Below are 26,963 nucleotides of genomic sequence, written 5' to 3'. Positions count from 1 at the left end.
CTCTGTTTAATATTTTTATATGGTAGGGCCCTGTCTGTACAATTTCTCCGTTGAACGTAACAGAAATTATTTTTGAGGTAAAGCCATTTTGTGAGTAGGGATAATGCTTTCTTTGCTATTTTAAAAATGGAAATCATTTTTAGTCTTAAATTATTATACCATGTAGTAAAAAAAACTTGTTTAAAAAATACTGACATTCCTACTACCGTTTAAGTTGTATTTCATCTTTTTATATCTTAAGATCTTAGCATATTTTTATACCACGTGGCACAAATGGATGTATTGAAATTTAAAACAACAGTTAACACAAATGAACTCTTATTATTGGCTAATAAATGGTGTTTTGGCTGTATATAAAAGAGTTGGTAGTGTTCCTACTTTCCTGTGAGGAAATGGAAGCTCTCAAGAGGTTAAGTGTCATACAGCTAGTAAGTAGCAGAACTTGTGCTAGGTAGAGCTGGAGTCTGGCTGCCCATAGTTTATGTTCTTTTCTGCAGTATGTCTTTGTAACCATGTCAGCAAATTTCCTAAGGTACAATAGTAATGGCTTCCATCTTTCAGGTGCCTGTTGCTTGATGGTTGCTGTCAGAAAGACCATTTAAGATCCCACCTTTTGCTTAAGGGTTTATTGAAGACATCATCATATTTAGTATTTTTCTCTATACTATGGGGGAAAACAGATTTGGTCAAACAAGACAATTTTTGAAAGACATAAAGGACATCTATTTAGCATGAGCGTCTGAGGAAATTGTTATCAAGCTGTCTTTTAAGTGTTGGGGAGACAGATTAGGATAGTGGAAGAAGACGAAAACTTAGAGCCAGGTAGACTTGAGTTTGACAGCTGGCTCTTTACCATCTGCTGCCACTACTCACCCGCCCATTTTGTCACACCATGGTGGTTTGCATGTTGCTGTGACGTGGGAGGGTGTGCCACTGGCGTTTCAAATACCAGCAGGGTCACTGTTGGCGCTTCCAGACTAACAAAGAGAGGCCTGGTGAGGTACTTCTGAAAATTAGCCAGTGAAAACCCTGTGGATCCCAACAGAATATTGTCCAGTATAGAGCTGCAAAATGAGTCCCCTGGATTGGAAGGTACTCCAAATACACAGTGGCCGCAGCAGTGGACAGGAGTGTAATGGAGGTGGTGCAGGGTCAGGCAGTGTTTCTTTCTGTTACACATAGGGTCTCCGTGAGTTGGAGTCAATTTAAGTCAACTATCAACACAGCCATCTACTAACAGTGTTGACTTGGGTACATCTCCTGTCTTCTCTGAACGTCTGTTTCTTCACCTCTGGAAAGGGGGAAGAGGTTGTTGTGAACATACCTACCCTGTTAGGACTATTGGGATAATTAATTGACCAGATAATATAAAAGCTCCACACAGCCAAGTACATACCCTGAAATTGCTTGATGCATGGTCAGTATCGTTGGTGACACCTGGAAGTAGATATTTCTCATTTAGATATGCATCTTTCCAGATGAGTTGGAGGGGAATTCCCATGTGCATTTCTTGGGCCTTGCCTGGTATTAGCTCTTCCTCCCCTTGCTGTCATTCTAGAGAATGACCATGGATAAAAGTGAGCTGGTACAGAAGGCCAAACTCGCCGAGCAGGCTGAGCGCTACGATGATATGGCAGCAGCCATGAAGGCAGTCACAGAACAGGGGCATGAACTCTCCAACGAAGAGAGGAATCTGCTCTCTGTCGCCTACAAGAATGTGGTAGGTGCCCGCCGCTCTTCCTGGCGCGTCATCTCCAGCATTGAACAGAAAACCGAGAGGAATGAGAAGAAGCAGCAGATGGGCAAAGAATACCGTGAGAAGATAGAGGCGGAACTGCAGGACATCTGCAATGATGTTCTGGTAAGAGGCCAGTGTTTCTGCTTGAAACAGTGCTTTCTAAATGTATTGATTTGATGTACAAATGCAGACTCCTCACACAGTGTATGAGACAGAGGTTGGAGGTATCTAACTAGACAGGAAAGCTGCCGACTGTTGGCAGCTGGCTCTTAAGTACAGGACGTGACTTTCTGACCTCTGGCTCGCCCAGAGCTTGCTCATCTCTCCTGGGGTATTCTCTCCCATCAAAGAGATCTCTGAGAAACAGTCGATGTCCCTCTATCTTTTCTGCAGAAATTGAGGCCAGACAGGCAGGATTTTTGATAGCTGCAGCCTCCGACAGGCTGTTCTAATTACTGGTCTCAGTGGTGATGTCATCTGCAGTGAGGGGAGGCAGGTCAAGAAGCTGAGCCACCTTCCAGCCTCTCCCAGTCCTGCCTCCGCAGTGTCAGGGGCTGCTTCTGTCCATTTTTTGAGCACGCCCATCAGTTTGGGCATGCATCCCAATTTCAAATGAATAGTTTGGGGGTTCTCCTCTCCTGTTTTATATAGGCCTTAGCCAGAAAATTGATTCCTAACTGCTGTTCCTCAGGCTACGGTGTAGGGTTGGATGGGAGGGGTACTGCATATCCTACCACAAATCCCGATCATACTGTCTTTCCCTCACACCCTGAGCCCACTGGGAACTTTTTTTTTCTTCCAGGTGAAATCAGGTAAAAATGAACGGTAAGGGCTGCTTTGAAGGGAAAAGGAAGTTACACTTGTGGCTCCACCTCCTCCCCTGCTGACTGCCTCCGAATTACTGCCCATGATGCTTTTCTTTTGACAACCAGTACAAAGCTTGTCAGCCACCCAGGCATACTCCTCACCTCTAACCCATACGGAGTTGTCACCCCCTGTGTGTCTGCAAAGAACATTAAAATGATTGCTGCCCATGGCATCTTCTCACTTTGGTTAAATCCCCCTGTAACTAAGCTTTTGCATTGAGCTGCTCTCTTTGTTAGACTCAATGGTGTTGTAAGAGTGTCACAGCTAAACTTGTTTCCTGTGGGTTATTTGGAAGTTTGTTAATGGTGCACTAATTCCTGAATGTTAGGTCCACTTGGTATTCAGATGAAGTATGGCATGCATTCCAAGGGCGAGAAAGTTCCGTAGTTCCTGAATTCTAGACCAAGTATGGCATGCGTTCCAAGGGTGAGAAAGTTCCGTAGTTCCTGAATTCTAGACCAGCTTTTAAGAGCATCTGAAAGAATGTGGAGAAGAGCATGGCACTTCCTGCATCTTAACCAGTTTCTCAGGATGCCACATTCTAAAACCACTCTTAGTAAATATTGCTCTGTATACGAAGCTTGGACTCCGTCAGAACTACTTCTGTTGTAAGCATAAATGTTTAAAGGAATTTATTATTAATACTAGTATTAGCTTCTCTTTGAGTGCTTAGTACATGAGGGCACTTTTTAAGCACTAAATGTCTATTAGCTCGTTTATACTCACAGCTCTCCTAGAAGATGGCTGTTAAGATCCCCACTGTTGGCACAGGAGATTGAGGCTCGGGGTGACTAGGTGTATGCCCAGGGTCATACAGGTAGTAAGTGGCAGGAGAAGGGCTTGAACCCCGGTCTTTTCAAATCTAAATTTCGTTCTTGGCGGTTTTGCTCAATTACTTACCTTTTATTCCACCCAAGATGGAAATCTTTTTTCCCCCTCTAGTTATAGAATAGAAGGTCATTTAAAAAAAAAAAAAAAAAATTCCAGAGTAGAAGACTATAAGCAAATAAAACTCACTTCTAATCCTTTTACTCAGAGAACCTTTGTTAACATATTGGGGTATGTGTCCTTCCATTATTAAGTATTGGATATTAAAAGGATTTATGTGGCATTTATAATCTGCTTTTTTCCCTTTGGATTTCTTGTGAGAGCCTTTTTGTGTTGTCATGGTGGTTCTGCACCAGCATTTTCAAGGCCTCCGTAGCATTTCATCGTATGGCTGCATTTTAATCACTCCCTGTGAATGGCTGAACTGATTTTTAACACAAGGGTACAGGTGCCTGTTACTGTGGCCTGGGCTAAACAACATTTAAAAGCTTTGGATGAAAAATACCTGTTTGCTTTTAATTAAAAAAGAAAAAAATTATTTAGAAGTGGTAGTGTGTGTTTTGAATCACAAATATAGTTTGTTTTTTAACATAATTTTTTTAAGGAATAAGATTTCTAAGCTCTTAACAGAATGTGAATCACTTTTTAGGAGCTGTTGGACAAATATCTTATTCCCAATGCTACACAACCAGAAAGTAAGGTGTTCTACTTGAAAATGAAAGGGGATTATTTTAGATATCTTTCTGAGGTGGCATCTGGAGACAATAAACAAAGTAAGTAACACTTTAAAAAGAAATTTGACTGACAGTGGAGTGAATTTTCCTTCATATGACTTAACGGTTTAGCTTAGTCTGTTGCCTATAGACGCTGGCTGCACTGCATTCTGAATTTACAAGCCCACAGCATTGTGCTGACCTGGGACAAGTCAGAATGTAGCTGAGGGGCAAAATAGGGAGGTTCTTACAAGTCTGATGTAGCGTGCTCTTCAGGAGCTCTAGGTCTTGTTGTTGGAAATATGCGCAGCAAAACATAAACCGATTCAGTAATCTCGGCGCATATAATTCAGTGACATCGATGACGTTCTTCAGATCGTATGATGATTCTCACCCTCCTTTTCTGAATTGTTCCTCCTCCGTTGACATAAACTCACTGTGATGTTTAGCTTGAGGATTATTTGGTTATTCTCTTTTTAGAGGTGAAACTTTAAATGTTTGTTGGTATAAAACTACTACCATTATGATGTACTTTCATCACACATCATTGTGATAGTGATAATTATAGCTATACTTAATAGAGTGGTGTAGCGCCTAAAGCATTTGACTGCTAACCAGAAGGCTGGTGGTTCAAACCCACCAGCCACTGTCAGAAGGAAGATTCGGCAATCTACTTCCATAGTGATACTGCCTCGGAAACCCAAGGAAGGCATCGCTACAAGTCGGGACTGACTCAAGGCAGCCTAGTTCGGTTTTCTTTTCTTTTTTTTTTTTCTTTGACTAGGTGCCAAGTACTTCAGAGTCTTTGTCCTCACACAACCCTGTTTTTTTGGGTGGGAGACTGCTCATTTTCTGATAAGGAAACGGAGGCTCAAGAACGGAGGCTTAGGGAGGGAAGCTACACTTGTAGTGATTGAGAGTTGAGAATTTAAGTTTGGGTTTGGGCCTGTTGACTCCAAAGTCCATGATCTTTCCACTAGAACATGTTGTTTTTCACATTTTATCTTGTTAAAGGTTATTTCTGTATTCCTTAACTGCTTTGGTAGACTTTGTCGTAATTGTCTTTGTTTTCCTCCAAAGCTGTTTAATAGAGCACTCAGGTTGGAAAAAGCATTTAAAAGTATTCATTGAGTGGTAGGGACACTGACGCCTCATTTAATGGGACATTTGCTTGGGTCTAGTGTGGTAAAACAATTTGATAGTGGATCCGGTATGATGCAACTTTTTATTTTTTAGCCCAGCCATTAATTTTGTTCATCTTTCTTCTAGCCACTGTGTCAAACTCCCAGCAGGCTTACCAGGAAGCATTTGAAATTAGCAAGAAAGAAATGCAGCCCACACACCCAATCCGACTTGGCCTGGCCCTAAATTTCTCAGTCTTTTACTATGAGATTCTAAATTCTCCTGAAAAGGCCTGCAGTCTGGCAAAAACGGTGAGAAAGACTTTCTCTGTGGCTTCTGATCAGAGTGCTTGAACCTTTTAATAACTTGTTTTTATAATCTGAGTATAACTGGTCTTGGACTTTTGTGGAGATTTGTGTGTGGGTGGGAGTATTTCTCTTAGGCAACAAATACAGACCTCTTACTGTCTCATTTTTTCTTCTCAACACCTGCTGATTTTGGTTTGATTGCTGAGTTTTTTTTTGTTGGATGAATTGTTGGGAGGGAGAGGTGGCAGAAAATTGAGGATGGCGGTGCGTCGTTGGCTGCTGCCTCTCCAGCTGTCATCCTTTGTCGTCCTTGTGTCACGTTCGTGGTCGTGTCTGCGTAAATGAAAGAGGTTGGACCATGTTTTTCTTGGTGTGCTGATGACCTTTACCTCCTATGTGTGTGTGTTTTTGGTAACCCAACGGCCTTAGTTTATAATTTCATTTTTGTTGAAAGTATACATAGCAGAACATACACCAATTCATGTTTTTACATGTAGTGTTCGCTGACATTGGTTACATTCTTTGAGTTGTGCAGCAATTCTCAGCCTTCTTTTGTGTGTTCCTCTCCCATTAACATAAACTCAATGCTCCCTAAGTTTCCTATCTAATCTTTCAAGTTGCTGTTGTCAGTGTGACCCATGTATATAGCTCTTAAAAAAGCCCAGTGCTCAAGGCAGATGTTGAATTCAGCAGTTAAGCTAAACTGTTGTTTGGTTTTCAGATCACCTCGGGATATTTTTGGTTTAAGGTTTAAAGATTATCCCAGGGCAGTCACTCTGGGTGTACATCAGCATCTGTGGCTCCAAAACAATCTAGAGTCCATGAGAATTTGAAAATGTGTTTTGTGTCTTCCCCCTTTTGGTTAAAGATTCTTCTGTAGAATTAGAGATTGGTTGCTTTTACAAGGCTCTGGGGAAGGAGTTTTCTCCCAGACAGTATCAGTGATTGTAGTTAATTTACACCAGGTGGCAGTGGTGTCCTGGAGAAAGAGTTCAAGCAGAAGGGACTAATACTTAGCACGCCACTTTTACTATGCTATACAATGTCATTGCCAAGGCACCTGACTGCTAACCAGGAGGCTGGCGGTTCAAACCCACCAGCCACTCCTCGGAAGGAAGGTTGGGCAATCTTACTTCCGTAGTGATAACTGCCTTGGAAACCCAAGGAGGGGTCACTTGGAGTCGGGCCGACTCGATGTCAAACAACAACAACAACATACAACATCATTAAAATAATCCATTGATCATTTAAATATCTAGTGGTTTAATTATTTATGTATAAATCTTTTAAATATAGGTGTCTTAAATGAATTTTAAGTTTCATCATTATCAAATTAAATTTAGTGATAGGAGCTTCTCTTTCTCCCTTTAACCTTTATAGCCAGAGCTTCTGATTATTAGTTTTTTGTGTTTGTTTTTTTAAGGATTACTTATGAGCAATGTCTTTGTAATTAAAATTCAGAGGTGAATGTGCTAGATGCTGCATTAACAGTAGAATCTGCAGAGTTGTTGGGTCCCACAGACTTTTTAGGAATTTTGTCATTGGTGGTAGTGCTTTGTAAACATACATGATACATTTGCTGATAATTTATGATAGCCTGTGTTCCCCTAAATACTTCATAGCAAGAGAAATTACATTTACTTATTAGTAGAAAAAAATTGGGCTAAACTTGCTGTAGAGAATCTGTAAATTCTTTGCTTAAAGCTTCTTTGTTTTAGGCCTTCGATGAGGCAATTGCTGAATTGGATACACTGAATGAGGAGTCTTACAAAGACAGCACCCTGATCATGCAGCTACTTAGGGACAATCTCACTGTAAGTATTGCTAATTTCAGGTACTTCTGCATGGTTTATTATCTCTTTCCTAGTTAATTACTAGCTCTTATCCCAGAATCTAAAGGGGATTTGTGCCCTGTTAAGTGTAGTTAAAGATGTTCTGGTGGTACAGTGGTTAAAGCATTCAGCTGCTAACCAGAAGGTCAGCAGTTTGAACCCTCTAGCTTCTCCATGAGAGAAAGATGAGGCAGTCTGCTTCTGTAAAGATTTACAGCCTTGGAAATCCTATAGGGCAGTTGTACTCTGTCCTCTAGAATCACTATGAGTTGGAATCAACTCAATGACAGTGGGTTAGTGTTACTAAAATTTTAAATTGTTCGATAGCGACCTTTGCAGTCATCGTTTGCAGTGATACAGGAAGAATCTTAAACAGTTGTGTGAGTCAGATGTATCCTGACAGTGCCACCTGGGTAACTTTGTAGCCCAATTTTGATTGTATTATAATTTTTTCTCTTGCAGCTGTGGACGTCGGAAAACCAGGGAGACGAAGCAGACGCTGGGGAGGGAGAGAACTAAGGTCCGCCGTGCTTCGTGGTCTGCTCAGCGTCACTCTGTACCTTCCACATGTGTCCCTTTGTGCGATTAAAAAACAAAAACAGAATCGTACGTCGATTCTCGATTTTTCACAGCCTCAGCCTAGCAAAAATGGCCCATGGGATGAATAGCTGGTATTTGGATCTAAAACTCAGATTGGTCACATAAATGCCACGGCATTCTGAAGTTTTGATTTTGATTCACACTGACAGGATTACCGTGTGTTACTTTTTTTTTTTTTTTTTTAACTGAACACTGTGATTATGGGGTTTTGTAACTTAGCAGAACTCTTACTGGTAGAAAAAATAGACCTGAATTATGTGTAACTTTTTGGAAAGTTTAATCTGATATCAAAATAGTCACTGAAATGCAATTCCGTTGTAAAGTTGTACAGAAAGTTATAAAGATTATATTGTGACGCTGGGACTTGGAGTGAGACACCTATCATTTGGCATTTGAGTTCATGGTAACTCAGTAATTCTGCCTGTTGTTCGGGGTTTACAGACACTTGACCAGTTTGGGCTGGTGCCACTCATGATCACGAACGTCCATAGTGTCATCTTCTGAGAAAACGCAAAGCCTGAAATTCTTTGTGGCAGGTAACTGGGTTATGACACAGTAAGAAGGTCCTGTGCTCACAGAACACAAGTGGCTAACTGCCCCCTTCCTATACAGTATGTTCTCAATTTGCAATTTGTGCTTCAGTAGTGGAATCTGTTTTCCTTACAACCACCGAGCTAAAGAAAAAAAAAGCTGTGTGTCTTAGGAATGGCCTGTTTACTGGATAATTCCTTTAAGAGTAATATTCTGCAGAAATTGCCTTTCCTTTGAGGAGTATGCAAATCTTTGGGTTCTTCCTAGTTTGGGGCTTTTAAATTTTGAAATGTAAACATTCTTCCCACTGTCTTTTTTTTTTTTTTAGGGGGGGAGGGGCTGTTCACTGACTTTCTCTTCCCTCTTTAAATTTCTGCCTTCTGCCTCCTGACTTTTTTTTTCTTTTTGAAGTCTCTTTGTCTTTTGTTCACTGTTTAACGCTAATATGGGCAGAGATGGGGGATTGGAACGGGGAGAGAAGTTGGTGAGCAGGCCTTGCTAAAGAGAGTTGCCAGCATCCTAGCTCCGTCTCTTCCTCCAGTTCTCGGCACGGATGTGGAAACGAAAAGTATTTTTAAATACCCATGATTTCTCCCTGTAACGTAGCCAGCCCTGGTAATGCTTGTTAGTACTCGTCACTGGATCGCCCAAGTGTACTCATCCAGCTGAATTCCCAGGCGTGTTTAAACAAGACCCTATAATGCAGGGAAGTTGCATGAACACTGCCGTGGAGAGAGTCAAGACTAGCCGACCTATCCATCTCACAGTATCACCCCTCTACCCTTAACATTCCATGTACCTGTAGGGTCCATCTGTTTGTCCATCTGCTGAAATGAGAAAAGAAAAATCCATGCACTGATTTAAAACAAACCAAAAAAAAAAAAAAAAAAATCCCCTTCTCTTCCTAGCTGAACAAAAATGTGCAGTTAATACTCGGCGCTTGATAAATGCAGTAGTGAATGTGGAACCGAGCCTGTCTGTATATCTGGTAGCTCTTTCTTGCTTTGTTTTTCCTTACCAGTATTCTGCCTACCGTTTGCTTCTGTGATGGTTATATTGCCTAGCAAGCACACTTGTGGTTGTGAAAATAGTATAGCAAAAAAAGAAAAATCCCTGGTTATTGATGTACTAGATTTGTGTATGTCTTTTAAACAGTTCTAGTTTCACCTTACACGGAATAATCAGGAAAAGTGTAAAAATTCAAAAGTGAAATAAATTTTATCAGTTAGTTGCCTGTGAACTGGTGTGTCACTCCGTCTCTCTCACTACCAGAACTAGCTAGCTATCCTGATCACACATTTTCAGCCCTACCCTTTATTTAAAAGTCGGCAACAGTTAATCTCACCCTTTAGAACCATTTAGAACCAAGTCAAGATGTTGTCAGAGAACAAAACGACCATCAGTTAACACAGACTTATTTCCACCTGATGCTGCTTCTTCACCTTCCCCTACAGACCCTCCTGGTGTTAAGCCCTCTTTTGTGACTGCTAAGTTTTGGTATGGTCAGTTATTTCACATACCATTCAAGACCACTGCGTCAAGGCCTTGCCTTTTTTCTACCTGGAGATGTAACCAGGCAATGAGAGATGGCTGCACAGGGCTCGGTTATCTCCAAGGTTGTACCAGCTATCATCTGTCCTAATGTTTGTTGCTTATTGTTAAGCTGTAGCTCTGTGTTTCTTAATGGGGTTTGCCCCCTCCTCAAGATGTGCACGCCCATAAACCAAACCCACTGCCATGGAGTGGATTCCAACTCACAGCAACCCTGTGGGACGGAGTAGAACTGCCCCATCGGGTTTCCAAGGCTGTGGATCTTTACAGAAGCTGCTGCCTCATCTTGTTCTTGTGGATTGGCTGGTGGGTTTGAACCACTGACTTTTTGGTTAGCGACCAAATGCTTTAACCACTGCACCAGGAGAGCTCTTTCCACTCCTGTAAGGAGAGAAAAATTCAGGTTAGAGGGTGATTTTTATAGCCCAAGATCAGAATAGATTGGGGTTTGAAGCTGTGAAGCTGGCCGGCCAGCCAGCTTTCCTTCCTCCTGTCCGGGGCTCTGTCCCAGCTGTCCAGTGAAACCACACCCAACCTAAGGTCAGTGGTCCCCACCTGCTTGCTACTACAGCTGGAAGCCAAGAGAGTTCTCAAGGTGAAGTTTCTGGTCCACAATGGAGTAGGATTTTTTAAAAGTGGCCCTTATGCCACAGGTAATTTGAGGCTATAAGCTTTTCTCTCAGGTTGGCAAGGGGTCTTGTTCAGTCTGGGGCCACCACCTCAGCCTTGCTCTCCTATTGGGCTCTTCCTGTTCCCACTGGGCTTCAAACTGGTGCATCCCAGTTCCACACAAGCTGAAAATTTGCGTTTAGATCCCAGATACACTGAATCAAAATCTATGTTTTAACAAGATCCTCAGGTGATTCTTACCCATAAACAGCCACATGGCCTGCGATCAGAGTAATTGGTGAGCCTTGGGTCCCCAGGTGGAATGACTAGCTTAGCCCAGAGATGAGATGAGCAGGGAATGTCCCAGAAGGCCGTGGCAGTTGAAGAACAAGTGTCATGAGGAAGGGTGGTGGCCCTGGATGCCCCTCACGTGGACCCTTTCTCCCGACATTCCCTAAGTCATAAAACCTGGTTTGCTGTTGATGGAGAAAGGCTGAACTGGATCCAGGCAATGCTTAAAAGACGTCTTTCAGGGGCAGTATGAACTCCTACACAAGCTTTGAAGCAGCTCCCACCTCGGGATTCTAAGTCCCCTTTGTGCTTGAAACATGCAGAAAAAGCACCGTCCTGTGTCCTTGCAAAGATGGAATCCTCCGTGTTTTACGGAAAAAGAAAGGACTAGAACCCCAGCCTCCTGTCGCCCCAGTCCTCCGCCCTTCTGGACGGAGACGCCCAGAGCTCCACCCACGTCCCCCCAGCCTAACTCTGCCATCGGGAGGGCTTTCCCCGCCGCCCCCCGCGGCGGGATTGGAGAACTTCCACCCGAAGCTTCCAGAACGCACAGGGGGCCCAGGTGCGGTGGGGTGAGGGGAGGACTTCCGGGGCGGGCGCGCCCTTGATTGACCCGCAGGGCCCCGGCGGTTTAAAGAAGGGGCAGGTAGCCCTCGGGTCGGAGAGAGCCTCGCGCTCCCTGCGTCCCAGGCTCCCGTCCGTGTGAGCCGACACGGGCGCCGTCCGGCAGGGGGCGCTCCTAGGAGCGCGGGGTTCGCTCGGTGACCCGGCAGCTCCTCCTCCCCCAGCTCACGCCGCCGGCCATGAACACGAGCGGCCCGAGCTACCCGCTGGCTTCGCTCTACGTGGGCGACCTGCACGCCGACGTGACCGAGGCCATGCTCTACGAGAAGTTCTTGCCGGCTGGGCCCATCCTGTCCATCCGCGTGTGCCGGGACGTGGTCACCCGCCGCTCGCTGGGCTACGCTTACATCAACTTCCAGCAGCCGGCCGACGGTGAGCCGCGGGGGAGAGGGGACAGACTGTCGGCCTTCGCAGCTGGGCCCACCGCCTCCTCGGCCACTTGCATCTCTGGCCGCTCCTGCGTCTTCCATTTTGCAGCCAGGGAAACTAGGTGCAGAGATAATGGACCCTGCTCCTGAGACAGGTAGTGCCTAAGGCATGGGCTAACCAAAAGACTGGCGGTTCAAACCCACCAGCCACTTCTCGGAAGGAAGACTGGGCAATCTACTTCCGTAGAGATACCGCCTGGGAAACCCAAGGAGGGGTCGCTATGAGTCTGGACTGACTTGACGGCAGTGAATTTTTTTTTTTTTTTTTTTTAAACTGTATGTTTTACTCGTGTTGCTCTATTTTATAAATGACAGATAGACCGAGGGAATAGCAAAGAGCGTCGGGGTGAGGCCTTCCTGGGACAGACACCCAGCAGATGTCTGAGTTTGGACGAGTTACTGGTCCACTCTGAGCCTCGGTTGCCTCTTCGGATAAAAGGGGTCGTAACTGCCTTGTAGGAGTTCTGGTGGCGCAGTCCCTAGCTTTAGCTAACAAAAAGGTCGGCGGTTCCACCCCACCCACCACTAGCTCCTCTGCAAGAGAAAGATGAGGAGGCAATCAAGTTCTGTGAAGACTTAGAGCCTTGGAAACATTATGGGGCAGTTCTGTATCCTATAGAGTAGCCATGCAGTGGAATTGACTTGATGACTGTGGGTTTGTGTTTTCCTTTGGTAACTTCCTCCTAGAGTGGTTATGAGGGTAGGAGATGTAGAACACCTGGTGAGGAAGATGCCCAAGGAGACACAGCTGGTGAATGGGAAGCCAGGAGGGCTGAGGCCTGAGGTCTGCACCTGGTGCCTGGCAAAGCCTCATTCATGTCCAGGCTCCAAACGGGTTTCTCAGAGCTGATAGGAGAGATCACAGTTTATCTGTTGGGTGTGCCTACACTTGTGTTGAGAACGTCCAGAATAAAGATTGAGCGCACCCGTTTGGGCATCAGCTGTACCACTAGGGTATGATCTTGAGTAAGACTTGTCTAGGCACCTCAGTTTCTTCATCTGTAAAATGGGGCTATGATTTATTCCCCAATGACATGGGACGAATGGAGAACTGGTGTCTATATAGTATCACCTATGCAAGCACTCAGTAAGTGATAATCTAGGAAAAATAACAAAACCACCTCCCCCCCCCCAAAAAAAAAAGAAACAAACAAAACCCACTGCCATGGAGGCGATTCAACTCACAACGACCCCCATTGGGTTTGCAGGGCTCTAAATCTTTACGGTAGATTGCTTCATTTTTCTCCTGTGGAGCATCTGGTGGGTTTGAGCTTCCAAGCTTCTGGCTTATCAGTCAGATGGCTTCCCTGCTGTACAACCAGGGCTCCTTAAGGAAAAATAAATAATGGTAGTTAAACATGTACAGATGCACTTAAGATACCAGAAGCATAATCAAAAGAGGTTTACCCCCAGCCAAGTCAAAAGAGGGCACTCTTACTCTATGTTTTCTGGGTGAGTGGGGCTGTTTGGCTGACTGAGGCTTATAGGGTGGTGCAGTTGTTCTGCAGAGCTTGTTTCCTGGCAGGTGACTGGGCTGGGTTGGATTCCAGGGGGCTTCCCCTTGGCTCTGCTTTTCCCCACCATTGCCGCCTCCCGTCTTCTCAGCCCTGTGAGTGAAGCAGAGCCTCACGTTCTTTGCTTGCTTCACAGATGGGGACGCTGATCTCCAGAGAGGAGGGATTTTGCCACTGCAGTTTATGGTGGGACTAGGCACAGTATTCAGACCTCCTGAAGCTTGTTCCACTGGCTTCCCCACACACATCCCCTCCCATCCCCTTAAACCAGGGGAGACCCTGGAGCAGAGACAGGCTGTGGCAGTGGCAAGAGAATGGGCATAGGCTGTGGTTTCAGACACTGTACCTGGTGGCTTCGTAGCACTTGGCTGCTAACCACAATGTCAGTGGTTTGCACGCAGCCAGAGGCTCTGCAGGAGAAAATACCTGGCAATATGCTCCTGTGCAGATTAAAGCCTAGGGGATTCTATGGGGCAGTTCTGCTGTCACATTGGGTCACTATGAATCAGAACTGACTCAACAGCACACAAGTTTCCCAAAAAGTCCCTGGGTAGTGCATAAGTTAACGTGCTTGGCTGCTTACCTAAAGGTTGGAGGTTTGAGTCCTGCCCCCCACCAGGCGCCTCAAAAGAAAGGCCTGGTAGTCTACTTCTGAAAAGTCAGCCATTGAAAACCCTGAGGAGCACAGTTCAGTTCTGACGCCGGGGGCGCCGTGGATTGGCGTGGGCTGGATGGTGACTCTGTTTACCTAATGCCTGCTTTGTGCCAGGCACAAAGCACAAGGCCCCTTGTATACCTTACCTCACATAACTTTCAATGTGTGCAACAACCTGGAGCTAGCTGGGATACCTTTGGCAGATGTGCAAAAGCAGGTAATGTCGTCGTCATCTCAGTTTTACAGGTGAGGAAATAGGCTCGGAGAGCTAACGTTCATTGTCCTCAAAGCCACTGTTTGGGATTGAATCTCAGCTCTGCTGCTCAGCACCTCAGGTTTCCTCACACTGCTGCCATCCCATGGCATGTGGGCCCCTCCAGTCTACTCAGCGTGCTTTAGAGGGCTGAGTGGACCTAGCTTTGCCACTGACCTTTTGCCTCTCTGACCTTCAGTTTTCCCATCTATAAAATGGGGGTGGGAGTCCATGCTCATGTGGCTACAATGAGGAGTTGCATGAGATCACACTTGAGAGGTAGGAGCACTGTAAACATTCATTTTTTTTTTTCTGCTTACCCCTCCTGAGCCTTTAGGCTCTCATCTCAGTGAGATTCAAACAGTGACTCTGGCTCCCAGGTGAGCATGATGGCTCACCTTGGTGGCTCAAGGAAAGAAGGTCCCCTTAACTTGCTCTTTTTCTCGTCCTTGTCCAGCGGAGCGGGCACTGGACACAATGAACTTTGATGTGATCAAAGGCCAGCCGATCCGCATCATGTGGTCCCAGCGAGACCCAGGACTCCGCAGGTCGGGTGTGGGCAACATCTTCATCAAGAACCTGGAGGACTCCATTGACAACAAGGCCTTATACGATACCTTCTCCACCTTCGGGAACATCCTCTCTTGCAAGGTGCATGTACTTCTTTGGAAGCGTCTGTGCCAAATACCTGTGTGGTAGAGGGATGCCAAGCCACACCTCACTTTTTTTTTTTTGTCACTTTGTATTTTACACTGTCCTTTGTATAAAACATACACTTGAACGGTAGCTGTTCTTCCACTATTCATAACATCATCAGAGGTTACCTGTGTATCAGCATGCCAATCTTAATGCCTGTAAACAACAACCATTTATTTAGTTCATAATTCTTTAGTTGGCAATTGGGGCTGGGTTCAGCTGGACAGTTCTTTTGGTTTTGTCTGGGCTCCCTGATACCTGCACTGAGGTCAGCTGGATGACTCTGCTTCTAGGGATGGGCTGGCTGGCAGCTGGGGCATCTCAGCTTTCCTCCCTGTAGTCTTTCCTCCTCCAGCAGACTAGCCCAGGCAATGACAGACTAGACTAGACTAGAAGCTGACGAGGCTTCTTAAGGCCAAAGCTTGGAATTGGTATACCCTCACTTCCACTGAATTCTGTTGGCCAACAGAGATCCAAGACCAGCTCGGATTCAGAATGAGGGGAAAGTTACAGAACAAAAGATAAGGCTATAAGGAGCCTGTTAATTGGGGCCATTAAGGAAGGCAGTGGACTCGCCTTTGTAAAAATCTGTAGTGAACAGTTTTACATGGGCTTATGAAATTGTTCACTACAGATTAGTAAGCACATGTAAATGTGCTTACCTTACTTCTGGGTACTCCATCCCATGAGGGATTGCAAATTTGACAAGCCAAAAAAAACCCCACGACCATCGAGTTGATTCCAACTCACAGTAACTCCCTTTGGGTTTCTAAGGCAGTAAATCTTTATGGAAGTAGATTGCCCAGTCTTCCTTCCATGGAGTGGCTGGTGGGTTTGAACTGCCAACCTTCTGGTTAGCAGTCAAACGCCTTAGGCATTTGATAAAGATAAGCAGAAGGATAAGCACCACCAGAGTTCCTTGCAGATTTGAAAAGAGTCTTTGATTCCGTAGGAAGGTGCTGTGGGATTGGGAGAGAGACAAGCCAGCCATACCTAGAAGCAGAATCTTCAATGTGAAAATATGAAATTGTTTACTACAGATTAGTATGCACAAGTAAGCACATGCTTACCTTGTTTATTGGGTAATCAGACACTGTTAAGCTCCATGAACACCGTGAGCTTGTTCTTACTCCTCATTTATTGTTGTGTCTAGAGTAAGACCTGACAGACAGTAGGTGCTTAGTCAGTATTTGTTGACCAAATGGATATATTACCATTTGAGAATGTCTTGGGTAGTTTCTGACGTTGTAGAAAAGGAGATTGGAATCCAGTCATACAGCAGGTTAATGCCTGACCAGAGGGCTCTTAAACCTGGGTGTTTTGCCTGTAGATGTTATGAGAATGTCTAGTTCTTTGCGCCTTTGACGTGTATCCTTCTGGGGAAGCCTGGGGGGTTGATTTCAGTCTCTGTGTCAGAACTCCTATTTGAGCACCTGCTGTGTGCCAGGCATAATCCTTGGGTTCCCAAGTAGGCTTCACGGCCTCCTTTTGGTTTTCTTTTCCGGCTGTTGACCAAGTTTCTTTTGTGTGTGTGTGTGTGCTTTTGGTGAATCCTTTGACAATTTCTATACACGTTGTTCAGTGATAATAGTTAAATTTTTCAGAACGTGTCAACATTGTCTTTGCATTCTGGTGGTTCCGTTTCCAGTGCTCTGGTTTCCGTGCCCCCATCTCATCTTTGCTTTAGAGTAAATGGCCACCTTTGGGTGTCATTTAGATGGTTTTTCAGTAGAGCACCATCCTTACGGGTAACATCCTTTCTTTTGTGTGCCACTCTGTTATTTCACTGAAAGGTGATCTCGAGATAGTTCCGGTTCAAGGTTTAAGAGTTGAGTTTCTTGGGGGGCTGCCCTGGGGTCTGTGGTCTCGGTTGGTCTGGTAAGTCTGGGCATTTTTTTTTCTCTTAAGGGTTTGTGTTGTAATCTTTTCCATTCTATCTGGAACTCTCTTGTGACTCTTGTCCGGACGGTCAGTGGTGGTAGCCAGGCACCATCTAGTTCTGGTGTCTATGTAGATGAGACCGTGGCGCGTGTAGGCTATTAACCCTGTAGACTTGTTCCTTCTGAGACTTCGATTTCCTTCTTCCTCTTTTGTTCCTGGTGGGTAGATGCCAAGAGTTGTGTCTTAGATGGCCACCCACAAGCTTCTAGACCCCAGATGCTGCTCACTTCACTAGGATGCAGAACATGAGCTTTGTGAGCTATGTTATGTTGTCTCATGAGACATGGTCCTAATCTTTCAGAGCTGTAAAACCAGTCTCACAAGGTGTTTGGTTATGTATGAGAAGTATCCGTTATGCTGTTCTCTCTGAATATTTGTGCCTTCATTGGTTATGCATGAGAAGTATCCATCATGCTGTTCTCTTCTGAATATTTGTGCCTTCATATGCATATCAGTGCTTCGCAGTGCCGTCTACTTGGATCCAACTCATAGCGACCCTGCCTTGGGTTTCTGAGGTGGTATCACTACGGAAGTAGATTGCCTAACCTTCCTTCCGAGGAGTGGCTGGTGGGTTTGAACCACCAGCCTTCTGGTTTGTAGTCAAATGCCTTAGGCACTATGCCACTGGAGCTACATACAGATATTTCTACCTGTGTACACATGTGTACACCTGTACCTAGCCATATACATACATGCCTATACATACATATATGTGGCCATACACACTAGTATTTTGGTCATTGTTGGTGTTGTTGCCAGATTCTGTATGTCACGTTCTTTAGCACAAGCATCCTGTTCTCTTGAGTACATCTTAGTGACGTTGTTTCCTCTGGTCAGGCTGTGCTCACTACACTCATGTTCAGTGCTACTTTTCCAGTCACCAAAAATAACGAACTGTAGTCTAGAATGTAATTTGCTCTCCCCTCCTTAACCTCCTCTCTGGTAACCACCAATGAACATTGGTCACTCTCTATATCTATTCTTATAAAAGTGAGATCATACAGTATTTGTCAAGCAGTCTCCTTAAATGAGGGATTGTCCCTGTAACTCAGAGGAGACTGAGGCTTGGAGAGGTGCAAAGGGTTCTCCATGATAAAGAGAACAGGCTGTGTTCTGTCTTTGAGGACCAAAGAAGAGAGAGACTCCTTAATTGGGTGGTAAGTTCTTATAATAATAGCAGATTTATCAAGTGGTTCTGGGTGCTCAGTTCTCTGCATACATGGCCACATTGAATTCCTCACAGCAGCCCCTTAAGATGTAAATGGTATGATCCCTGAGTTACATTTGAAGACAGAGAATCAGATCAAAGAGGCCACTTGCCGGGGTTACATGGGAGGGGTAGAGTGTGAGTGGTAGAGCCAGGATTTGAACCAACACACTTGCCAGATTGTTGTTAGTTGCCTTGAGTAGGCTCTGGTTCATGGCAGCCTCATGTATGGCAGAACAAAACATTACCCAGTGCCACACCATCCTCATGTTGGAGTCCCGTTGCGAGCTTAGTTGGAGCTAACATAACAAGGAATAGCACATCTTCCCCTCTTGCCAGGCCTTGAGGCTTCCTTTGGGTCACTGCTGGTTGGACAGAAAGGCAGTGTTACTCGGGAAGTCTTTGCAGGCCTCCTGAGGTCCTTTTGTGGTCCCTACCTTTGAGGAGCTCTCAGGCTGGTGGGAGGTGGTGAGACTTTAGGAATAACCAGAAATTGGGCCCTGAGGGAAAAGCAGTAGTGATTAGTGTTGTCAGAGGGCCAGTAGGGAGAGAGCCATGTGGCTGGTTATAGTGGGAAAGAGGACCAGACCTGAGTCAGGCCACCCAAACACAGATCCCAGCCTCTTAGCAGAGGCAGCATGACATAGTGGGTCAGACTGTGGACTTCAGGGCCAAACTTCCTGGGTTCAAATCTCTTCCACTGACTCTGCAACCAACAAAATAAGACAGACAGACCGCAATTGCTGTCGAGTGGATTCCAGTCCAGTATGTCAGAACTGTGCATCATAGGTTTTTCAATGGCTGATTTTTTTGAAAGTGGATCACCATGGTGTTTCTGGGTGGACACAACTCTCTAATCTTTCCTCTTAAAAGGGCACTGATAGAACCTACTTCGTTGTGTTGTTGTGAAGGTTAACTGAGTTAATCCCTTCATTGCCCTTGACAGGAACTTGGCATACTGTTAGGCATCTAAAAAATAACTTCCTGAGGTTGACTAACCTTAGACAAGTCATTATTCCCACTTCCCCCAATAAGGCAGATGTGGCTTAGAAGTTAAGAATTGCTTGGAAGGGTGTTCATGGCAGATATGACAAGATCAGTGTATGTTGCTCTTAGCAGGTGCTTGACTCAAAGTGGGTCAGCCAACATGCATTAAATCTGAATAGAAGAGCTAGGTTGAAAGTGGAAGGATGCTGTTTGGGGCTGGAGAGTTGGAGAGGTATGTGATGGTATGGGTTTGGAAATAGGACTTGTGCAGGAGAGTCTTGTCTGGCCAATCAGTAAGCCTCAAAAGCCAAGTTGATAGAGTTCTGTAGATAGTAGGAGCTACTAGAGGTTAAGTCCTAAAAGGATGCGGTCAGAATTGTGTTCTGGAAAGAGGCGCCCAGTGGTGAGCATGGAAGCTAGATTGGGAGACTGGTCTTCTTAGGGGGACATAGGGGAAAGTATCACTTAAGTGAGCTCTGGGGTATTGGCTGCAGGCATAGGTGGAGCTGCTGACACCTGGAAAAGTCACTGAGATCAGGGTTAGAGGTCTTAGTGCAAGTTCAGAAAAGGATGGGGCTGAGCTAAAGTGAACAAGAAGACCCTGCTCCATTCTCAAGTCAGTGCTTGCACCTTGAGTTTGGGAGGGTTACAGAATGAGAATAGGATGTTTGTGCATCTTTTGAAAAGTTGAAATAATACATTAAGTGGTAAGATGTAAATAATGTGAAAGACAATAAAGTTTAAAAAAATAAAAACCAACTTTTTTTTTTTTTTTTTAAATCTCTAGAAATAATTGTTAGGAACACTTTTGTGTGTGTCTATTATAAAGCTTCCTACTTTAGCCCAGTTAGGCTTGATTCTCCCCACCCCCCTTTCATGTAACAATAACATAACAGATAATTCCAGATCAGGTGTGTAATCTGTGTAATCACATAGCCTGTAACCACATTCTCTTTAGTTCTGCACATTCAGTAGAATAGTCTTAAGTGTACTATAATTTATTTAACCAGTCTTCTCTGGGTGAGACTCAGGTCACTTCTAATTTACTGTTAGAAACAAGGATGCAGGGGCCCCAAATAGCCAAAGCAGTATTGAAAAAGAATAAAGTAGGAGGACCCACACCTGAGATTTTAAAACATACTATAAAGCAGTGGTAATCAAAACAGCTTGGTACTGGTATAAATAATGATAGACATATAGAACAGTGAAACAGAACTGAGTGTCCAGAAATAAACCCATACATCTCTTGGATTTTTGACAAAGGTGTTAAGCCCATTCTATGGGGAAAGAAGAGTCTCCTATTCTATAGTTTTAAAAATACATTTAATACAACATCTGTCAATTCAGCATTTTTCAAGTATACAATTACTATATTATTCATGTTGTGCAACCATCACCCATAACTGTTACCAAGTTTTCCATCACCATAAACAAATATTCACACCTTCATAAGTAATGCCTCTGCCTTTCCTTCTACCGCCTGCGCCTGGTAAACACTTAACAAATGTTGGCTTATCCACCTTTGCTTAGATCATAACATTATTTGTCCTTTGGGATTGACTAATTACACAGAGCATTATGTTTTCATGGTTCATCCATGTTGTGGCATTTCTCTTTATGGCTGCATAGTATTCCATTGTATGTATGTATCGTATTTTGTTTATCAGTTCATCTCTTGATGGACATTTGTTTCCACATTTTGGCTGTTGTGAATAGTGCTGTAGTGAACAATTGTACATGTGTCTGTTCATATTGCTTTCAGAAGAGTCTTTTTCACAAGTAGTGCTGGGAAAACTGGATTTCCACATCCAGAAGCATGAAACTGGTCCATACCTCCCACCACATAGCAAACTTAATTTAAAATGGATCAGGGACCTAAATGTGAGAACTGAAACCTTTAAGTGCTTAGAAGAAACAAGAATACAAGAAAGTGGGGATTTGAATGCAATCCTTTTGCCTGCTGACTTAGGGAGATCATGTAAAGCTAGACTGTGGTATAGATGAGATCCTATCCTTTTGTACTCTGACTTAAGCAAGTGAATTGACCATTGACCATCAGCTGGAGCTGTTAGGTGTGACACAGGATTGTCTTTCACGTGTATATTGCAAGTGCTCAGATATCATCAGGTGTTAGCCCCTTTGCCATTATTTTCTACCTGAACGCTCTGAGACGCTCTCCCTGCCCTTCTTTCCTGTGGCCCAGGTGGTATGTGACGAGTGCGGCTCCCGGGGCTTTGGGTTTGTCCATTTTGAAACCCACGAGGCAGCGCAGCAGGCCATCAGCACCATGAACGGGATGCTGCTGAATGACCGCAAAGTGTGAGTGGCTGGGCCCAGGGGAGGGACTGAGTGGGGACTAATGCCACCCGCCACCCTCTAATGGGCATCAGGCCCTTAGCACCAGATGGTGTCTGTCCTGGTAGTGTGACTTTGAATGAGCCACTCAATCTCCCCGGGTCTCATTTTCTCTCGGGAAAATGGGGCTGCTGATAGGCCTTGGAAGGATGACTCCCAGTAGAGAGAATGGCTTATGGCCAGGTCATCAGTGGACTCGGTGATGTCATCCGCTGTCCAGCCTTCTCAGCACGGCTGTGACGTTTTCATAAACCTTTTGTGTCATTTCAAGGATATGTTGACGGGAAGAATAGTAGGCCTGTGCTCAGCCTGCCGTCTTCAGACAGTTAAGTGTGGAATTGAGATGCACACGCTAGAGAGGATCTGCTGCTGGCACATCGTCCCCAGTTGTTTATTTACTTTTTAATTTAAATTTTTTATTGTCATAAAACATATTTAATAAAGCTCCCCCAGTTCTGATTCTGCCTGTGTGCTAGCCCAGCCCCGTGCTTGGTGCTGTGGGTATGATGGAGGCTTTGAGCTGGGAGAGGTTCTGAGAGTCGTTTTGTCCAGACTCCCATCCACTGAACTGGATCTCAGTGGGCTTTTCCGAGTTCTCAGAAGGACCCCAGCTTTATGAGCTAGAATCTGCTCAAGCTTACCTTGGCCTCAGTCTCCTTCTGTCTTTGGTGGCTGCTGCAACTTTATGCTAAATGTGCTATTTAAAAAAAAAACAAAAAAAAACCTCAGTGCTGTTGAGTCGATTTGACTCACAGCAACCCCTCCTTGGGTTTCCAGGGCAGTATCTCTATGGAAGTAGATTGTCCAGCCTTCCAAGCAGTGGCTGGTTGGTTTGAACTGCCAGCCTTCTGCTTAGCAGTCAAATGCCTTAGGCACTACGCCACCAGAACTCCTAAATGTGCTATACAAAACCAAACCAAACACACTGCCGTGGAGTCGGATCCGACTCATAGTGACCCCTCCTTGGATTTCTGAGGCAGTATCGCTATGGAAGTAGATTGCCCAACCTTTCTTCCGAGGAGGGGCTGGTGGGTTTGAACCACCAGCCTTCTGGTTAGCAGTCAAGTCCCTTAGGCACTACGCAACCAGAGCTTCTAAACGTCCTGTAGATACCAGCAAAATCTCTTACTCTGTGACACTATCTTAGATACTTACATGACCTTGGAAATTAGTTTTAAAAATTGTTGTATTTCAGTACTTGTGGGTCCCTTCACCCCTGCCCCTGTAGTCACACTGGCATGGACCCTCTTGGCCTTCTGCTTCTCCAGTGTGCCAGGTATACATGAAATGACTAAGCGAATCCTCAGGATACAAGTTTGAGTCCTAGTTTTGCAGGAGTGAAAACTGAGGCTCCGGGAGTTTAAGTGGCTTACCCAGGGCTGTACAGCAAAGCATCTGCAGAGCCAGGATTCAAGCCTTCGTTTGCCTGCCTCCCCAGTTCATACTGCTGTCTCCTGTGTTCTGACCCGCCTGGTATAAAGTAGGAGTTGTGTGTGCGTTTGTTGCAAGAACGAAGTCTTCTTAACCTGATGCTGGGCGTGGGCTCTGCAACGTAGAATCCTGGCTGTTGGATGGAGGTGCTTGGGCCTTGGATATGCTTCATCCAAGGAGGATTGCTCTAGCCAGTTTCCTCATGGGGGATATGGAGGCCTGGAGAAGAAGCTGAGAGTGGCTGGAGTTGGGATGGAGAGTTGGCTGTTGGCTGACAGCTGCCCGGCCTTTTGGTATGTCCACAGCTTCGTTGGCCACTTCAAGTCTCGACGGGAGCGGGAGGTGGAGCTGAGGACTCGGGCCCTGGAGTTCACCAACATCTATGTGAAGAACCTCCAGGTGGACGTGGACGAGCAGGGCCTGCAGGACCTCTTTTCCCAGTTTGGTGGGTGTGCTCCTTGAGGCCTGGGAAGAGGGGCAGCAGCGTCTTTTCTTCCACCCCCAGGTCTGGCTGGGCAGAGGGTGCACCTGGGCTTCCTGAGGACTGTGGGAAGGCAGGGAGACCTCCTGGGGCTTCCCCAACTTTCCTTTGAGCCAGGTTGATCCTTCCCAGGGAAGCTGCTGAGTGTGAAGGTGATGAGGGACGACAGCGGCCACTCCCGGGGCTTTGGCTTTGTCAACTTTGAGAAGCATGAGGAAGCCCAGAAGGTAGGAGCTTCCCCATGACCTTGTCCCAAGAAAGAGGCACCGTGCCAGGATTAGGAGGAATGGAGATCAGGAGCAGGGTGCTCCAGCTGCCCGTGCAGGAGAAAAAAGCTCCCCAGCCTGGATCCGGAAGAGGAGGAGACTCCCACACACAGCCAGGGTCCTCCCCACCTGTGATGCCAAGCCAGCAGGCTTCATGCGTCTTCAGTTGCTACTTAACCCTACCCCTAAGGCTAGCTTCTTTTCGAAACTCTTCCCACATGGCAGCTAGAAGTCCCTTTGAGATAGCTATTAACCCTGATCTTGAACTGATAGTGGGATTGAGGACAGGAATGGAAAGTGCCTTATTTCTTGCTTCAAGGCCTTTGCAAGTGCCATTTTCTCAAAACACTGCCCTTCCCCTACCTTTTAGACCAGTGTGGTTTAATAGAAATGTGAGCTCTCTATATAATTTAAATTATCTTGTTGTTGTTGTTGTTGTTATGTGCCATCGAGTCAGCCCTGACTCATAGCGACCCCTCCTTGGGTTTCCGAGGCAGTATCACTACGGAAGTAGGATTGCCCAACCTTCCTTCCGAGGAGTGGCTGGTGGGTTTGAACCGCCAGCCGTCTGGTTAGCAGGCAAGTGTCTTAGCCACTATGCTACCAGAGCTCCTAATTATCTGGTAGTCATATTAAAAAAGGTTTTTTTTTTAAAGTGGAATTCCTTTTACTAATACATTATTCAACATAATATACCTGAAATAGTATTCAACATGTAATCACTACAAAAATTGAGATTTTTTTACATTACTTTTTTGAAATATTATACCAAAATCGTCTATTGTTGTCAAGGCATTGTCAATTCCTAGTGACCCGATAGGGCAGAGTAGAACTGCCCCATAGGGTTTCCAAAGCTGTAAATGTTTATGGAAGCAGGTTGACAACTTTCTCCCGCACAGTGACTGATAGGTTCAAGCTGCCGCCCTTTTGCTTAACAGCTGAGCACTTAACCACTGCACCACTGGGGCTTCTCTTTGATACTGGCAGCATGTCTCAGTCTGGGCTAGCCCCACTTCAGGTGCTCAGTAGCTGCTATGGCTAGTCGGTACCATATTGGACAGTGTGTTAAGTGCCACTGAGTCAGTTATAACTCGTGGCGACCCATATGATAGAGTAGAACTGCCCCAGAGGGTTTTCTTGGCTGTAATCTTTTCAGAAGCAGATTGCCAAATCTTCCTGGGAGCTTCTGGTGGGTTCAAACTGCCAACCTTTCATAGCCTAGTGCTTACACGTTGAACCACCAAGGCTCCTCATTGAGCAGTGACTTTAAACTATGTAATGCCTGCCCTTTGGGTCACAGCTTATGTTCTCCCTCTTCTTGGATTCCACCTCTCCCATCTTCACTCACTCCTGGAGAGGTGCCCTTTCTATCAATGCACATCACCATGTTTAAAACTGAGGGTAGGGGTTGTATCTTGTTTCACCATTATGTCTCTAATACTATACCTCCCAGGAGGTTATCAAATACATTATTTGCTGAACAAGTGAATGGTTCAAGGTCAACCAGTTAGTGACAAAGCTGGGATTGGACTGTCATATGTGGCCTCCCACAATAAGGCTCTTCCCATGGCTGCCTTTCCATTAGGATCATTAGACATGGAAGGTCTCAGCTGTTGTGGATTTTGGCTGGAGACCCGGATCTTGCTGGCATCTTGATTGTAGCCCCTTTTCCTTATGCACTTACCATGGGCAGGGCAGTGTGCTGCATGTCTTGCATACATTCTCATCACTATTCCCGCCAACATGGGCTCTGCTGTTGTTATTAACCCTACATTGAGGTTCCACAAGGCTGCACCTAGTAGGAGAGATAGCTCAGATTAAAATCCGGGTCTGTGTGACTCTGAAGCTTTGTTAACTAGATGGCTTTTTTGAAAGAGACCTTCTTGTGTGTTCTTGAACAAGTCCCACCTTCTCCCTAGAGTTTGGTTTTACCAGCAGTAAAATATAACAAATTATTAGAGGAGATGGGCAAAGCTGTAGGGGTCCATAGACTCCAAGGGCTTAGAGACTTTAGTGTTACCTTGTCAGGTTAAAGTAGAACAGCTGGTCCTTGAGTCAGCACAGTTGATATTTGGGTAGGGAGGCAAAACCTATCATTGCGTGAAATTTTACTAATGTACTAAAATAAATTCCCTTTCAAACATTTCTCCTCACTACACTAGTGTCAGATCTTGGCTGAAAGCAGAGAATACCAGAAAAATGTTTACTTGTGTTTTATTGATTACGCAAAGGCATTTGACTGGGTGGTTCATAACAAGTTATGGATACCTTGCGAAGAATGGGAATTACAGGGCATTTATTTGTGCTCAGGAAGAACTTGTACAAAGACCCAAGAGACTGTCCTTAGAACTAGAGGAATGTTGTGTGGTTTCAAAGTAGGAAAGCTGTGTGTCAGGGTTGTATCCTTTCACCATACTTACTCAGTCTGTATGCTGAGCAAATAACCTGGCCAGGTAGACTATGTGAAAAAGAATGCAGCATAGGATTGGAGGGAGACTCATTAACAAGCTGCAGTATGCAGCGAGATGACACAGCCGTGCTTGCTGAAACTGAAGAAGACTTGAAGCACTTATTGATGAAGATCAAAGACTATAGCCTTCGGTATGGATTACACTTCAGCATAAAACAAAAATCCTCACAACTGGACCAATAAGTAGCATCATGATAAATGGAGAGAAGATTGAATTTGTCAGGAATTTCATTTCACTTGGATCTACAATCAACACTCATGAAAGCCAAAAATCTGATCTAAACCTACTGTCCTGGAGTCAGTTGTGACTCATAACAACCCTGTAAGAAAGAGTAGAACCTGCCCCATAAGGTTTTCCTAGGCTGTGATCTGTGGGAGCAAATGGCCAGGTCTTTCCTCTGCAGAGCACTGGTGGGTTCAAACCATTGACCTTTGAGTTAGCAGCTGAGTCCCCAGAGCTGCTCGGTGAAAACCCTTACGGTTTAGCAAAAAAGGTTTTTTTGTGCTGTTGAATCAGACATGAAGTGAAGGCTATCTATGCTGTAAGGTGATTTTGAAAGAATTGCGTTTGCTGCTTTGTTCCGACAACTGATGTGTAGTTGTGGCTAGAACCTGAATCTGAAACATGGGGGATTTTCTGAATTTGTTTTATTTTTCAAGATGGA

At 45.0% G+C, this 26,963-nt stretch overlaps 2 protein-coding genes across 2 annotated transcripts in view; both read left to right on the top strand.

Annotated features, from left to right (window-relative positions):
- The first annotated feature begins 1,561 nt into the window (after nucleotides 1–1,561).
- On the top strand, nucleotides 1,562–7,927 carry YWHAB (tyrosine 3-monooxygenase/tryptophan 5-monooxygenase activation protein beta). The gene is made up of 5 exons (XM_007938395.2): nucleotides 1,562–1,861; nucleotides 4,083–4,206; nucleotides 5,416–5,579; nucleotides 7,295–7,390; nucleotides 7,871–7,927. The coding sequence occupies exons 1-5, from the start codon at nucleotides 1,562–1,564 to the stop codon at nucleotides 7,925–7,927; spliced, it is 741 nt and encodes a 246-aa protein (XP_007936586.1).
- Nucleotides 7,928–11,793: 3,866 nt separating this feature from the next.
- The window catches only part of PABPC1L (poly(A) binding protein cytoplasmic 1 like), a 29,388-nt gene continuing 14,218 nt past the window's right edge, over nucleotides 11,794–26,963 (top strand). Inside the window, exons 1-5 of the mRNA XM_042780630.1 lie at nucleotides 11,794–11,986; nucleotides 14,922–15,115; nucleotides 21,499–21,614; nucleotides 23,387–23,526; nucleotides 23,695–23,789. Coding sequence (XP_042636564.1) covers nucleotides 11,794–11,986; nucleotides 14,922–15,115; nucleotides 21,499–21,614; nucleotides 23,387–23,526; nucleotides 23,695–23,789 — 738 coding nt within the window. The remainder of the gene's footprint in view (nucleotides 11,987–14,921; nucleotides 15,116–21,498; nucleotides 21,615–23,386; nucleotides 23,527–23,694; nucleotides 23,790–26,963) is intronic.

Source organism: Orycteropus afer, unplaced genomic scaffold (genome assembly GCF_000298275.1).
Source record: "Orycteropus afer afer isolate SDZICR_OR568_19922 unplaced genomic scaffold, OryAfe1.0 scaffold00049, whole genome shotgun sequence".
Lineage (NCBI taxonomy): Eukaryota > Metazoa > Chordata > Mammalia > Tubulidentata > Orycteropodidae > Orycteropus > Orycteropus afer.
Note: the sequence above shows the minus strand (reverse complement) of the source record. Positions and strands in the feature narration are given on the sequence as shown.